Consider the following 14073-nt stretch of genomic DNA (forward strand, 5'->3'; position numbering starts at 1 on the left):
TCAGGTGTGGCAAGGCCTGCCCCAGGGCCGATCTGTACACAGCCGTCTCCTGCAGGACCTGGTGCCTCGGATTCCCCATCCCCTCTGAAGGTGACATCTGCTCATTTCTCCCCACTCCTCTGCAGCTCAGGTTCCTGTGTACTCAGGTCTGCTTAGTGGGTAAGCACCTGCTTGTTTCCAGAACTGTGTTGCTGCCTTCTCTTGCTCCTTTTGTCCCCGTGTCAACTCTTTACTCTTTCTTTTTCTTTATGCGAAACCAGGGATTGAACTCAGGCCCTTGTGCTTGCCAGGGAAGCACTTATTACACTGAGCCATCTCCCCGGCCCCTACTCTTTACTCTTACAGCTCACTGCTCTCATAGGGAGGCTTGGGGGTAGGAGCTGTTCAAGGACCTGTCGTTCTCCATTTTCCCTTATACCCTCTTCCTGTCTTACTTCCAAACACACACTGACATGTGGGAAGGATGGGAGCCAGGGGGCCCTGTGGAAGGACTCCCTCATCTGAGAGGTCTGGGAAGCTGTGTCAGGCAGATATGTGAGGATACTGGGAACTGGTCCAGTAAGGATGGACAGAGCCGGAGCAGTGTAAGCAGCAGCACATGGGAAGGCCCTAAAGGAGCCTATGCTCCAGGGCCCTGCAAAACTGGGAAAGTGAGTAGGGGCCAGGCCACATGGAGCTGTGAAAGCCACTTTAGGTAATCCATGATCACAGTGCACACTACGGCCAGCCTTACAGCACGCAGTTATGGAGGAACAGGGCTCATGGGTGGTGAAGGTTACAAAGTTTTAAGCAGAAATCGAGCCCCAGCAAGCACAAGGACACATTGAAGGGAAAGCCTCATGTATTAAGGCACCATGGAAAAGGATTTTGCTACAAGTCACGTTTGCTTGGGAAATGTTCTTTTAGCTGGAAATTACTATTGTTCAGGCACAGAGCAATGCACCCAGTGGAGACACAATGTGCCCAAGGAGAACTGAGAACACCCAGGCAAAGACACCGGTGGGCACAGAAGGTCAGGGAAGACTGTGGGAAACCCTCGGGTGACTAAGCCTGTGTGCACTCCAGCATGGCCATGCAGAGCAGAGGCAGAAACATTCGCAGAAGCCAGGCAGTTAACCCCACCACCCCTGCTCTGGGAGGCCTCAGGGGCTGTCTGTCCCTGGTACTCCTCCCTGTGACCCAAATGGGCTACCTGCAGGAAACGGGAGTGAGGGCTTTACTTTTTTGGTCAAAGGCTTCTGAGATTCATTTTCTACCTCTTTCCCCCATTCTGAACTCATGTGGCTCAAAGTTTTTGCTTCTCTTAAGCTACAATCCAGCCATGTACCTCACCCACTTATCTGTCAGGCCAGGAAGGACCTGTGCAAGGCCTAGGTTCTCCAAAGGAGTTAAAGATCCAAGAAGAAATTACATGGGTTCAATCCTGTCCATTTATTGAGCAAACCAATCCTGTGTAAAGTGAAAAGAGAACCAGGTTTGGGACAGGTACCTGGGAGGTAAGCCAGACCGCGTTCCCTGTGGGGAGTGGGGTGTGCGGCTGGGGTCACTTGTAAAACTCATGCTCCTGCTCATCCTTCTTGATGACAGTCTTGTATGCTTTCTCAAAGTCCTTGGCCAGGACGATGTAGCGGTTCTCGCGGACAGCCAACATTCCACTCTGTGAGGGGTGAGAATTAAGATCTACTTCAACAGGGGCAAAGGAAAAGAGACGGGCCCACGACCCCAGGGAGGCCATGAGGGAAACAGCAGGCCTGCAGGGAGCAGTCTCTGTGAAGAAGGCTCTTCACACACCCTTACTCAGATCAGAAAGAAACCACGGCTCGCTCACCTCTTGACAGATGGAGTTGATATCTGCTCCTGAAATCTTATCTGGCCGGGCCACATCTGCAGATGTGTTAAGGACCCTATTCCCTGATGGGGTGAATGCCTGGAGCCACAAGTCATCCTGGCACCAGCACTGTCTCTACCCTTCCGCACTGGATGTTGGTCCCTCACACAACCTGGCACAGAGTGATGGCAAGGTGGAGGGAAGGGCTGTCCTCATTCCTTGCCCTCCCCTCATTTTCACAGTAGGATACAGTCTTCCAAGTCGACCTCCTCAGAGAGGTTCATCTTGCTGGTGATAGTGGAGAAAATCAATCTCTTCTGGCGGCGGTCAGGGAGAGGAAACTCGATTTTGCGGTCCAGGCGTCCTGGTCGCAGCAGGGCTGGATCCAGTGTATCTGCTCTGTTTGTGGCCATGATCACCTGGCACCGGATGCAGCCAGCTCAGACCTTGGGACTCCCCACAGTCTCCCCTCTGTCTCAATCCCCACCCCTCGCGAGCCAGCCCCAACCTCCCAACTTGTACACAACTCTGCGTGTCCATCCTGAGCCCCACACCTTGACATTGACGTTCTGGTCAAATCCATCCATTTGATTCAGCAGCTCCAGAAGGATCCTCTGAACCTCCCTGTCAGCTGAGAGTGTGCAACATGGTCAGCCTATGGCATACAGCACGCCAAGCTGTCTAGGCCCCCAGCCCTGTCTGGGCATCACTCACCTCCTGTCTGGGCATCGAATCTCTTGGTGGCAATGGCATCGATCTCATCTATGAAGATGATGGCAGGTGCGTTCTCCTTGGCCAGGCGGAACACATCCCGGACCATGCGAGGGCCCTCACCCAAGTACTTCTGTACGAACTCTGAGCCCACAACCCGGATAAATGCAGCTGATGGCAGGAAAACGGGTAAGATGGAGATAAGCCTTACAGAAGCCCCTCTGCCTTAATTGCAACTGGTAACTCCTAAATATCCTTCTCCTCAGACACCTACTCTGAGTGGCTGAGCTATTCTCTCATGCCCTGGGTGGGTCCCAGATCCAGCCATCTGCATGTGCCCACAGCCAATAGCACGAATCTTCCATATATGTACATGTCTAATACTTAAAAATTGGGGATATGAAATACTAAAGAATAAAATGCTCAGACATAAGCTTCTAGAATGTGTGCAAGGCCCCCATGTGCCCATTCAGTAAGATGATGGGAACTTTTTTTCAACAGCCTTGAATTTCAATGCCCTGTAAGCCTTTGAATATCAAGTCAGGGATCCCAGGGCTGTCCTTTGCTGTAGCTGGGAACTAGCTCTTGGGCTGAAATATCTTTGCTCCAGCCCTTCCTTTGGACTTGTTTCTCAGCCACGAATAAAGCTCTGAGTTGTGTGGAGAACACCCCCAAGCCTTGCCCTCCACCACAGGGCAGCTGGACTCCCATGTGAAATGTAAGGGCCAACCAGGAGCTGGCTGAGGCTGCAGCCTGGCCTGGCCTTCATACTTAACTCAACATGTCTTTATTTCCTGGTGCCTGCGTCACACAGGAGCTCATTCAATAACTTCATCTCAGGATTTCTCACTGATCTGCCCTAAGTGCACCCCAACCACCTCAGCTATTCTGCAGGTGTAAAACTCCCATTTCTGGACTTCTTCGGACTCCCATATCCTGGAGCCTGTCCACTCAACCACTTTGGTCCTACCTGTGCTTTCCCCGTCCCCCCAGTCTTTCAGCCCCTCCAGGCTCTGCTGCTCCATGCACCTATCCCGGAACATGCTCGGTACACTACCAACTGCTGCTTTAACAAGAGTATGAGTCCCTCTCAGTTAGGAGCCGAACCTTCTGCTACAGGCAGATGACTCGGCCCTGGCGGGGAGCTGTTTCTGCTGAGCCTCCCTCTGTATGCCAATGATAAAACACCCCTAATTCAACCCCCAAAATTCTGTTAGTCTAGCAAACTCAGCTCCACCTTAGTCAAGCTGGTTTTGTCTGGACTGGACTTGGGGGCAGAATAAGGACACCAGTAGGTCACTGGTGAAATCTGAAGGAGGCTAAGCTGGGTGTGGTGGTGCACGCCTATAACCCATGTATTCCTGAGAGGCTGAGGCAGGAGGACCATAGTGCAAACCCAGCTGAAGCAACTTTGTGAGACTCTGTTTCAAAATAAAAAATAGCTGGTCTTGGTGTGAAGGCCCTGGGTTCTATCTCCAAATTGCCATCCTGAGGTAATTTCCTGGGTTTCCTGATTGACCTGTGATTTAGAACTGTAACATTAGGAAATCTGGATGAAGGGTACATGGGAACTCTAAACTTGTTTTCATAAATTATTTAAATAAATAGTTCTAAAACTAAATTAGGAAGAAAAAGAGCCAGGCATGGTGATGCACCCCCATAATCCCAGCACTCAGGAGGCTGAGGCAAAAGGATCACCATGAGATCGAGACCAGCCTGGGCTATGAAGTGAGCTCAAGGCCAGCATGGAATGCAGAGTGAGACCCTGTCTCACAAAAAAAAAAAAAAAAAAAAAAAAAAAAAAAAAAAAAAAAAAAAAAAAAAAAAAGGAAGGAAGAAAAAAAATGGGACTGGCTGATTTCCTGGATCTGAAATGTAACATAAAGCTTTACAGTGTCATTTTTGCTCTTACAGGGCAAGTCATGCCCTCGCCAAGACCCTCACAATATCCCTCACACCATCTTTCAAACATTTTCAACATATATCTCTCCCTGCAGGAGGACATAAATTCCAGGAATGGAGAGACCTTTTTGCTGCCATAATCTCAGTAACTAGAACACACACCACACAGTAGACAATCAGTAAATACCCAATTTAGTGAAAGTATCCAAGTATATACACACAACTTCCTGAAAGGACTAAATATTCCAGGTGTCTGGAATCATCACTTTCATTCACCATTCCTATGATCCATTCTAATTTCATTTTTCAGAATTTCTAAAAGGAAATTCTGAAATTCTGAAAGGAAATTGCAGCCCACTGAAATGATTGAATGGTCTGAGACTATTTACACTCAGGGCTGTCACGATCTCTCAGCCTCAACACTAGTACCCTGAGAAACAGCCTTGGCCCCAGCCAGCCATGTGGTAAATATTCTCTGAGTCCTCAGCACAGTTGTCCCTGGGCACCAAAAACAGGAAAGGACACAAGCACCAGGCTCCTGCCTTTCCAGTGGCATCTGCAGTCTTTCTATTTGGAATTTTCTACACAAGTTCCTTCCCCCTTCGAGTCTACTACTTCTTCCCCTGAATTCCCTGTCCCCACTCAGGTGCCCTGGAAGCGCTTCCTCACGCCTTGCTTCCCCTGGAGGCCCCTTCATGAGTAGATTAAGTAAGCTGGATCAGCACATCTTCTCACACAATCTGCTGTCCTCTTTGCTTCCCTGAAGATGGTCCCATCCAGGACTTCACCCTCAGCCCCTCCCCACCAACTTCTGCCCGGGCATGAATTCTCAGCAGGCCTCAACCACTCCCAGGAAAACCACTGCACTGTCCCATTAACTCCTCACAATCACATGAGAAGGTCACCAAAGTCACCTACTCAGGACTGCAGAGCCAGTGAGACCAGAGCCTGTGCTGTGTCACTTCCCCAGATGTGGGTGAGCAGAGGACAAGGCAAGGAGGCCAGGAGCTCAGTGCTTGGGAGTGGGAGCAAGGGGCTCACCTGTCGTGTGATGCGCCACAGCCTTTGCCAACATGGTCTTCCCGCAGCCGGGTGGGCCGTACATGAGGACCCCTCGGGGGGGATCAATGCCAATCTGAGGCCCAGAGGTAGGGGAAGAAGGATGAGCCGGCGAGTCTTGTCACCACCCTAGACAGAGGAGCCTTTCCCACCCTCCTCCCTGTGCCACCTCACCTGCTTATAGAGCTCAAAGTGGGTGAGAGGGAGCTCCACAGCCTCCCGCACCTCCTGCTTCTGGATGTCCATGCCCCCAATGTCTGCATACATCACGTCTGGCTTCTGGTCTGGGGGGAGAGCAAAGCTGGGGCTCCCAGCCTGGCCTGCTGGGTCCCCTCAGGTCCTGTAGGCCCCTAGGTACCCCCTCACCTGATGTGAGCATCATGATGCTGCTGTCGGCCTCGGGAGGCAGCACATCCACCAGGGCATTGCTGTGCTTGTGCAGGGCCACCGAGGCATTGGGTTTGAGCAGCTCCCGGTCGATGGTGCTCAGAATGCGCACATAGTAGTTAGAGCCTTTGGGAAGGGGACAGGAAGGGAAAGGGGACAATGAGAAGTGCCAGAGCCTTGAAACTGCCCCTTGCCCACAGCCCCTCATCTCAATTGCATCCTCCAGGCCACCCAACCTCACCGTGAGGCCCAGATGGCCTCGCTTGTCCTCCTGTCTTGCCTCTTCCACACTCACATTAACTTCTGCATCCGACTACAGCCCCGATTCTCCCTTGGGCTCCAGCCCCAAACGCCACGCATGCCTCCCTCTGGAAGGCCCTGCACATCCCTCACTCACTGGGCCCGATGTGATGCTGGTGTCTTCCCCCAAACTGTGCTGCCCCTCCTTGATCTGTCTCAGGGAGACCCACCTGCTGTCCTCAGCATCCACGAGAGCCTTGAGTCTGATCCTGGGTCCTTCTCCCACTCTCACCACAGCCTGCTGGCCACTACCAGCCTTCTATGCAGGCTCCTAAATTTCTTTCCAACCAGTTCTCTTCTCCCCCTGGCCTGCTTCATTCCCATCTTCTCCTGTCTAGGGCTCTGCATGACTCCCCCCACCATCCAGCCTCCAGCCTCCCCTCTTCAATCCACCTCCTACACTTAGGCTCATCACGCACAGCAGTCTTTTTCTCGACCATCAGACCCAACTATCTAGCAGCCTGTAAAAGCTCCCTGTGATGCTCCAGCTTGCACTGTTTCCCTCCAAACCTACATCTCCAACCACACTGCATTTTCAGTGAGAGCTCAATGCTCATCCAGGTCCCACAGGTCAATACATATTCCACCTGGACATTGGCTACCTCTCTCCCTTCATGTCCTTCTAGCTCATCAGTAACTCCAAGCAGTGACACATCTTTGCCTAGAACCTTTACACAAATATGCCTTGGCCCAGGAGAGCAGAGGCCAGGACCAGGAAAAGACAGGTAAGAAACAATGACCACCCTTCAGGGCAGGGGCTGCTATGTTAATGAGAGCAGCTATCACTCACTGAATCATTTCCATAACCCAGGGTTGGGAGCTGCTGAAGCTGGAAATTGGTCAAATGTGTGAGAGCAGGACTAGGCTTCAGTGCCTAAAGCAGTCCGAAGAATTAATCCTGCCGGGTTAATGTCAGCTGTTAGTCACGGGGCAACCTTGAGTCATGTGATACTAACTTTGCAAAGGTATAAATAAACACCCCTTCTGTTGTTCTGGGGTCATCTGCCAAGCAGGCAACGGGCCACCACCTGACCCGGCTCGTCTTATCTTTTTCTCATTCCTGCACCATTTCACTGAGAGACCACCTGAGTTCTACACCCCAGGCTCTTAATGTGCCCCCAGTAGTTCAAACTGCAGGCCCCAACCCAGAAGTGGTCATGAAATCAATTTAAAGAGGCATCATCAGAATTTTGTTTAAAGAGGGCTGGAGAGACAGCTCAGTACAATAAGTGCTTCCCTGGCAAGCACAAGGGCCTGAGTTCAATCCCTGGTTCCGCGGGGGGGAAAAAAAAATTGTTTAAATCAAAACAAGTAGAACAGAATAAAACACATCAGAGTGTATCACACATGGAGGCTACACATACACACAAACCAGAGATGCAGCAAAAGAAAAACAGACACTCACATGAGTAACACAAATCTCCCTGCATCAGTGGAACTAGTCTAAAGAGCTAGATATGGTGGCAAATACCTATATTCCCAGCACACTGGGATGATGAGACAGGAGGATTCCAAGTTTGAGCCCAGCCCAGGCAACTTAGCAAGACTTTGTTTCAAAAGACAAAGAGAAGGCTGGGGATGTAGCTTGTTGCAAAAGCCATGGTTCAAATCCCAGTACCAGAAAAACAAACAAATGACCCAACCTCTGAAGAGCACCATTTTACCATCCTGCCTCATTTGTTGTTATTTTAGTGCATGGCAGACCCAGCTCCTGGCACACGGTAGGAATCAGTGTTGGGTGATTAGAGGAATAATGAGAGGTCCCCAGCCAGCCGGCCACGCACCTGTGGTTGAGCCCACGATGGCCGTGTTCTGATCCACAGCCTCCAGAAACTGCCCAATGACCAGGGGGATGCTCTGAATTCGCTTCACCTCCTCTTGGGCATGGAGGAATTCCTTCTTCAGGTTCTTTTGCTCATCCTTGATGTACTCCTCTTGTACCTCAAGGAACTCCAACTCTTGCTGCAGCTTCTGTGAGCAAAGAGTGAGGGAAGGGATGGCTCCAGGCCTTGCTGAGCCAGGGTGGGAAGGATAAGATGCTGGGCCTTGTGTGGGGTCTGGATTGGGGTTGAACGTACCTTGTAGCGGCTATACAGGTCTTCCAGATCCTCAGGTTCTGGCCCCAGGAAGGACAGGCCAGTCTGGGGCCGGGACACAGACAGTGCTGGGATCTCATCCTAGACCAACAGGGAAAACTCAAGTTGGAAAAGCACCCCTTCCTGGAAGCACTGAGGGACCCCCTCCCCACATCACCACAGTCACTCAGCCTCCTCAGGCTCCTGGCATCATTCAGTTCCTCTAAATCCTGGGAACTTCTCCACCTCCTAAATAAGTTTCTAATGTCATGCAGCCCCCCAACACAAGCCCTTTATGTCAACTTGTTCCCCAAACAGATTTTCTGCTATCAAATGCTATTCATCCCCAGCAACACCCAACCACCACCTGGGATTCACCTTTACATCTCTGATACTCCTTACCAGAACTCAACAACCCCAGACCTCCTCCACAGGTTTCTAAAATCACATGACTCACTTCCTATTAAGGTCGCTACACCTTCAGAGCCCTAGCTTTCACAACTGTTTGCCCAAACGATCCCTCACGTCACAGACTCCCAATGGGTCCAGTATCACTCAGCCAAACTGTAACTCTCCTCCCGCAAGCCACTGCCGAAGATCCACCAGTCCCCTAGCCGCTCAGCCCCTCCACGCAGCTGGCTCTCACACACCATTCACCATCCTACCCAATCTCAAAGGGCCAATGATGTCGCTAAGCACGCGCAGCCTGACATCCAAACCTATCAGTTCCAGGCAGCTTATAATGCCACTCACTTTCCCAGCTCCGCCTTTCGAGTCTCAACTCTCAGTTCTAACACCACTCGTTCACCCAAACAGGCCTCTACCGGGGCTTCCAAAATCACCACAAGCCGGGCTGGGACCCTCCAAGTCATTCGGACCCCCCACTTTGGCCTGGCTTCACCCTCTTCCCAATCCCGGCTCGTACTAAAAAGCTCAGTCCCCACAGCACCTGAGACTTCTCCACCAGGATACCTATCTCCTCCATAGTGACCAAGCCGGTCCCAGTGTGGCTCGGCTTGATGCAGTCACCACTTCCGCTGACGACAACGGAAGTGCCTTTGCCAAAGGCATTCTGGGAAATGTAGTTTCAGGCATCGCAGAGCGTGGATTGGATGTGCAGGAACAGTAAATGATTGGGAGAGAAGTCTATCCTAAACTGGGTCACTAGAATCCCTCGAGAGCGCGGGAGCCGGGCTCAGAGCCTTGCGTTTGCGCAATAGCGCTTGCGCGCTGCTTTTGCGAACTGTTGGCGCGCGCGGGCTTTCTCTCCAGCAGGTGGCGAGGTTGCTGGGAGGAAATCGTGTCATCTGTCCGGGTGACCAGTGCCTAAGTGCTCTTTGCTTTTCGTTTTTTTTTTTTTTTTTTTTCTTTTTCAGTACTGGGGATTGAGCCCAAAGTCTTCGCACAGGGCTACAGCCCCCAGCTCCTAAATATCTGTCTTGTCTGTCCGTCTGTCCGTCCGTCCATCCGTCCATCCATCCATCTATCTATTTAAAAATTTGAAATAGGATCCCATTAAGTCAGGTCTTTGCCTTAGCTGGGTTTAACCTTGTAATCGTCCTGTCTCAGCAGCACAGAGTGCTGAAAATTACAAGCCTGGACTACAAAGCCGACCTAATGGATTTTCTAAAGGACAGAAAATGGAAGACAGACTGTACCATTTAATGGCTGAGCTGGTGATGTCTTGGGCTGGGTTCCACGAAAGGATTTTTAAGGGGATCTCTACGTGAGAGGGTCCTCCCAGGACTCTGCCCCTGGAAGGTGACACTTTGTAATCGGGCTTCATCCTGGGAGTGAGGATCCCAGAGCCCACAGTACCTTGAGGAGCAAATCAAGTAGAATCATGGCCAATGAAAATGAAGCAGCAGATCCAACAGTTGGGTCAAGCAGGAGGCTCTTAGCCCTTTTCTATGTCTAGTACTTAAGCTTTACAGGTATCATGTCATTGAATCGTGTGTGTGTGTGTGTGTGTGTGTGTGTGTGTGTGTGTAGCTTGGGATGGAACTCAGGAATTCGGGTATGCTAGGCATATGCTCTACCACTGAACTACACACTCAGCCCAAGTCTTAGCACTTATGTGTTCTTTTATGGAGAAAAAAACAACGATGAAGCTATGTAGCACAATCACAAAGGGCCAAAGTGGCAACAGCATTGGGACCCAGATCTCTCTGTCTCCAAAACCTGTGCTTCTAGTATCAAGGACACACGTACACCCTTTGCACCAAGAGTGTGAAGTGAAATTTATTGAACGACAAAAATCATTACTATACAGCTCAAATACTTTACACAATTTCAACACGTTCATATAACAAGTATGTAGATCATGCAACCAAGCAGTAGCAGCCCTCCAAAAGCCCCACATGCTCCTTTCCTCTGTTTCCTGTTAAAAGTATCATTTGTGAATCGAATGGGTTACTTCTGTGTGTCTTGAACTCACATCCTAGGTCGGTACAGTGTTACTGTGTGGTTGGCTTTCTTTTTCTTAACATGTTTGTAGATGGACGTGGTGGTGCCTACAGTCCCAGCACTTTGGGAGGCTGATTACAAATTTAGCAACTTAGCAAGTTAGTCTTTTTTTTTTTTTTTGAGCCAATTAAAAAAACTTTATTTGTGCTTCAAACTTTAAAACCAAGACACGGGGTAAGAAATCCACCCAGAAAGACGTTTCCAAACTAAACATGTTTCTCTTTATAGACTCCCAACAGAGTATATAATACACATCAATTTCAATTTACAATCACCGCAGTTCCTCCTATACATGGCAGGACACTTAAACTGGATTCTGAATGTTCTCATACTCTATAATTTCACCAACTGCCAAAGCTTTCTTAGATGAAACCTAAAGAACTTTTTTATTTTGGGGAGATGGTTTTATTGTTGTTAGAGCCGGTCCAGCACAGGGAGATAACCTGGAAACCAAACAGCTCTGCCAGGGCCATGTACTTTTTCTTTCCATCATCATAGGTTTGTGGGGTTTCTTAGGGACAAAAAGATGGGAACACAAAGCTTACAGACATCAGGAGAACCATCTTATTATTTGCCTGCAAAGCCGTTCAGCGTTGTCTCATATCACAAATACCTGAGACTCGGAGGTCTTCTCTGCTTACATGAATCATACACTTTGGGTCTAAGACCAGGTCTGGAACCAGTGGAGCTCCCTGAGGATGGGAGGGAGAATATTACCTAGAAGTCTTACCGTTTATGGAAATTTCATCATGAAGATCCTTCAACTCAACATTTTAAGCATTGTAAGATGAGTTTTCACATGACTTCCTTCAAAGTCCACAGTCAACATCTTCAATCCTCATTTTTACCACTCAAGGATTAGTACTGGAGATTCTAGGTAGACCAGCATGCAGCTGAACTTAACTTCAGAAGGTCATATAAAGCAGAAAGACCATTACACCATCTATGCTTGCTTTGGAACCGCCAAGGTCTTGGCCTATCTCCATCCATTACTTTTGCAGATGTCAAAGAAAGGCCTTCAGGCTCGGCACGGACGGAACTGCCATTACCTCCACACACAAGGAGTTCGACTTCCGAAAGCAAGTTAGTCTTAAGTTAAATAATAATAATAAAAAGGACAGTGTGAAGTGTGAATTCTGTATATTCAACCCCGAGTCCTACACACAAAACACTCACAAGAAAGGAAGTCAACTTTTTTTGTCCAATTCATTCATATGGCACGTAGAAACACTTCTTTCACTTGTGGGTGTTTTCCATTATGTGACTATGTGTAGCTCAGTCTGATACTTCCCTGTTGGGGGCTATCTTGGTGCTATGGATCTTTAAGTACAATTCTTTGGGTAAATATACAAATTAATTTCTTTTAGGAATAGATGAGTGAAATTGTTGGTCATAGGGCAGATACATGTTTACCTTTAGTAGACACTGTCAAATGCTATTATCTTACACTCCCACTAGTTGTATACGCACTTGAGATTGTCTATTTTTGAAAAGCTTTTTTCCTATCTAATGGGTGTGTTATGTGATGTCACACAGGACAACATTTGTGCATTTACTTTTTGGCCAGGTAAGTTTGAAGAACCATGTTCTCTGAATCTTCATAACAATCCTCAGAGGTAAGTTTGCTTTCATTTTACAAATGGGAAAACTGAGGCTCAGCATAGTGGGGAGGGGAAAGACTGGGCTTGGGTGTACCTATAATCCTAGCACTCGGGAAGCTAAGGCATGAGGATCCTTGTGAGTTCAAGACCAGCCTGGGCTACTGTGAGCTCAAGGTCAACTTGAACTGCATATAGAGAGGCCCTGCCTCAAAAAGAAAACAAACAAACAAAAAAACCCATGGTGTGTGTGTGTGTGTGTGTGTGTGTGTGTATGTGTGTGCTCTTCTGTTATGTCAGAAAGGATTAGTGGCACATGTTTATTGCCAACTCTGTAAGGGGGACCCATAGATTACTCAGATTGTGTCTCAGCCTTTTTAAAGGTTCTATTGTTTTATTCCACACAGAAAATGAGAAAAAACCAATAAAACCTTCCCATTTTCCTCTGAAGGTATAACTCAATTATGTCTTCAAAGCTGTTACCCAAAGGCCTCCCAGATTTCTACTTGAGACTTAGAATCTATCACGTAAAATGGAATCTGTCATTGTCCCTCTATCTCCCATCCATTCAGTTTCCAATCTTTAGACTCAATCACATCTAAAAGATTTGTTTTTATTTCTGCCAAGTCCAGCCAAGTCATCACCAGATTCTCTGTGACTCTTCTGGCAATAATGAATCAACGTATCCTTTTGAAATTTTTATAGGTAATAACCATAAATATCAATTTCCTTTTTGACTTCCTCCTTTAGTGTTTTGTTCCTTTCAGCATACATATTTTGATTTATGCAGACTATTTCATTTTAAAACCTATTTTAAATAGTATTTTTTATAAAAATAGATGTAATGATAAGGTCTGGCATGCAAATAAATATACATGGAACCATTACTAGGATCATGTTTACTACTCTCAGATGTGCCTATATGTCCCCTAATATCCTTTCCCACCTCTCCTTGCCTTTCTATTCTAGGTACTTCATTTAAGAAATATATTTAGGACCTACAACATTTGGATGGCAATGGAATACCCATCTCTGACAAAACTAAACCAAAAAAAAAAAAGATATAAATGGACAAGTTTGTGTTTGTATATACAAAATAGTTAGGATAGATATATAACCATTTTCTCTTAATTAAATAAGAAGAAAGATTTGTACTAATAGTGTTTGAATAAGATATCATGTCTGCATCTTGTGCTATGAATGACTACTACAAAGACAACAATATGAAATGTATTAATTGTTGGAGCTCTCCTACCAACCTGTTTTGAAACTGTCTCATTGACATTTTTAAAAAAAATTTATTTGTGTGTGTGTGTGTGTGTGTGTGTGTGTGGCCAGCTCAGCCCACCAGGGGGCGGGGCTGGCTGGCATGTGGTGCTGGGGGATTGAACCGCAGTCCCTGTGCTTTGCTAAACTTGTTCTAAGTAGGTGCTTTAGACCACTGAGCCATCTCACCAGCCCCTCATTGACATTTTTTTCTCAATAAAATTAATAAAAAATAGTCAAATATACTCAAAGCTTTATAGTTAAAAGGATGCAACTATAGACTATATTCATAAGTGAAATAAATCAGACTATTGTGTAAACCTTGTCTTAGTAAATAAAACCCCTGAAGTACAGCAGATATTGTGAAAGAAAATGAAGCTGCACAAAAGGAAAAAAAAACTGGGATGAGGGAAGGAGAAAAGAAGGAAGGACTACATATCTAAGCCAATTGCACTACTAATTTCTGTTGGTTCGTTGAAAG

The 14073-nt window shown here is 47.7% G+C and overlaps 1 protein-coding gene and 1 long non-coding RNA gene across 2 annotated transcripts; both read right to left on the reverse strand.

Moving 5' to 3' along the window:
• Window positions 1–1416: 1416 nt before the first annotated feature.
• On the reverse strand, window positions 1417–9294 carry Psmc4 (proteasome 26S subunit, ATPase 4). The gene is made up of 11 exons (XM_004647999.3): window positions 9212–9294; window positions 8266–8364; window positions 7972–8158; window positions 5867–6013; window positions 5675–5784; window positions 5483–5576; window positions 2543–2710; window positions 2383–2459; window positions 2079–2247; window positions 1829–1884; window positions 1417–1657 (listed from the first exon to the last, which is right to left on the reverse strand). Exons 1-11 carry the CDS (start codon window positions 9245–9247, stop codon window positions 1544–1546), a joined length of 1257 nt encoding a protein of 418 aa, XP_004648056.1. The 5' UTR covers window positions 9248–9294; the 3' UTR covers window positions 1417–1543.
• Window positions 9295–11124: 1830 nt separating this feature from the next.
• LOC111814521 lies at window positions 11125–11702 on the reverse strand. Its single transcript, XR_002819482.1, has 3 exons — window positions 11633–11702; window positions 11274–11565; window positions 11125–11171 (listed from the first exon to the last, which is right to left on the reverse strand). It is a non-coding gene; the product is annotated as an uncharacterized LOC111814521 (long non-coding RNA).
• Window positions 11703–14073: the final 2371 nt, after the last annotated feature.

The sequence above is a fragment of the Octodon degus genome, unplaced genomic scaffold, assembly GCF_000260255.1.
Source record: "Octodon degus isolate 3935 unplaced genomic scaffold, OctDeg1.0 scaffold00344, whole genome shotgun sequence".
Lineage (NCBI taxonomy): Eukaryota > Metazoa > Chordata > Mammalia > Rodentia > Octodontidae > Octodon > Octodon degus.

Coding starts and splice junctions, on each gene's coding strand:
- Psmc4 (XM_004647999.3), bottom strand. CDS start 9,247: ATGGAGGAGATAGGTATCCTGGTGGAGAAGTCTCAG. Junction 8,159..8,265: donor ACCTGTATAGCCGCTACAAG/GTACGTTCAACC, acceptor CTTTGCTCACAG/AAGCTGCAGCAAGAGTTGGA. Junction 2,248..2,382: donor ACCAGAACGTCAATGTCAAG/GTGTGGGGCTCA, acceptor ATCCGGTGCCAG/GTGATCATGGCCACAAACAG.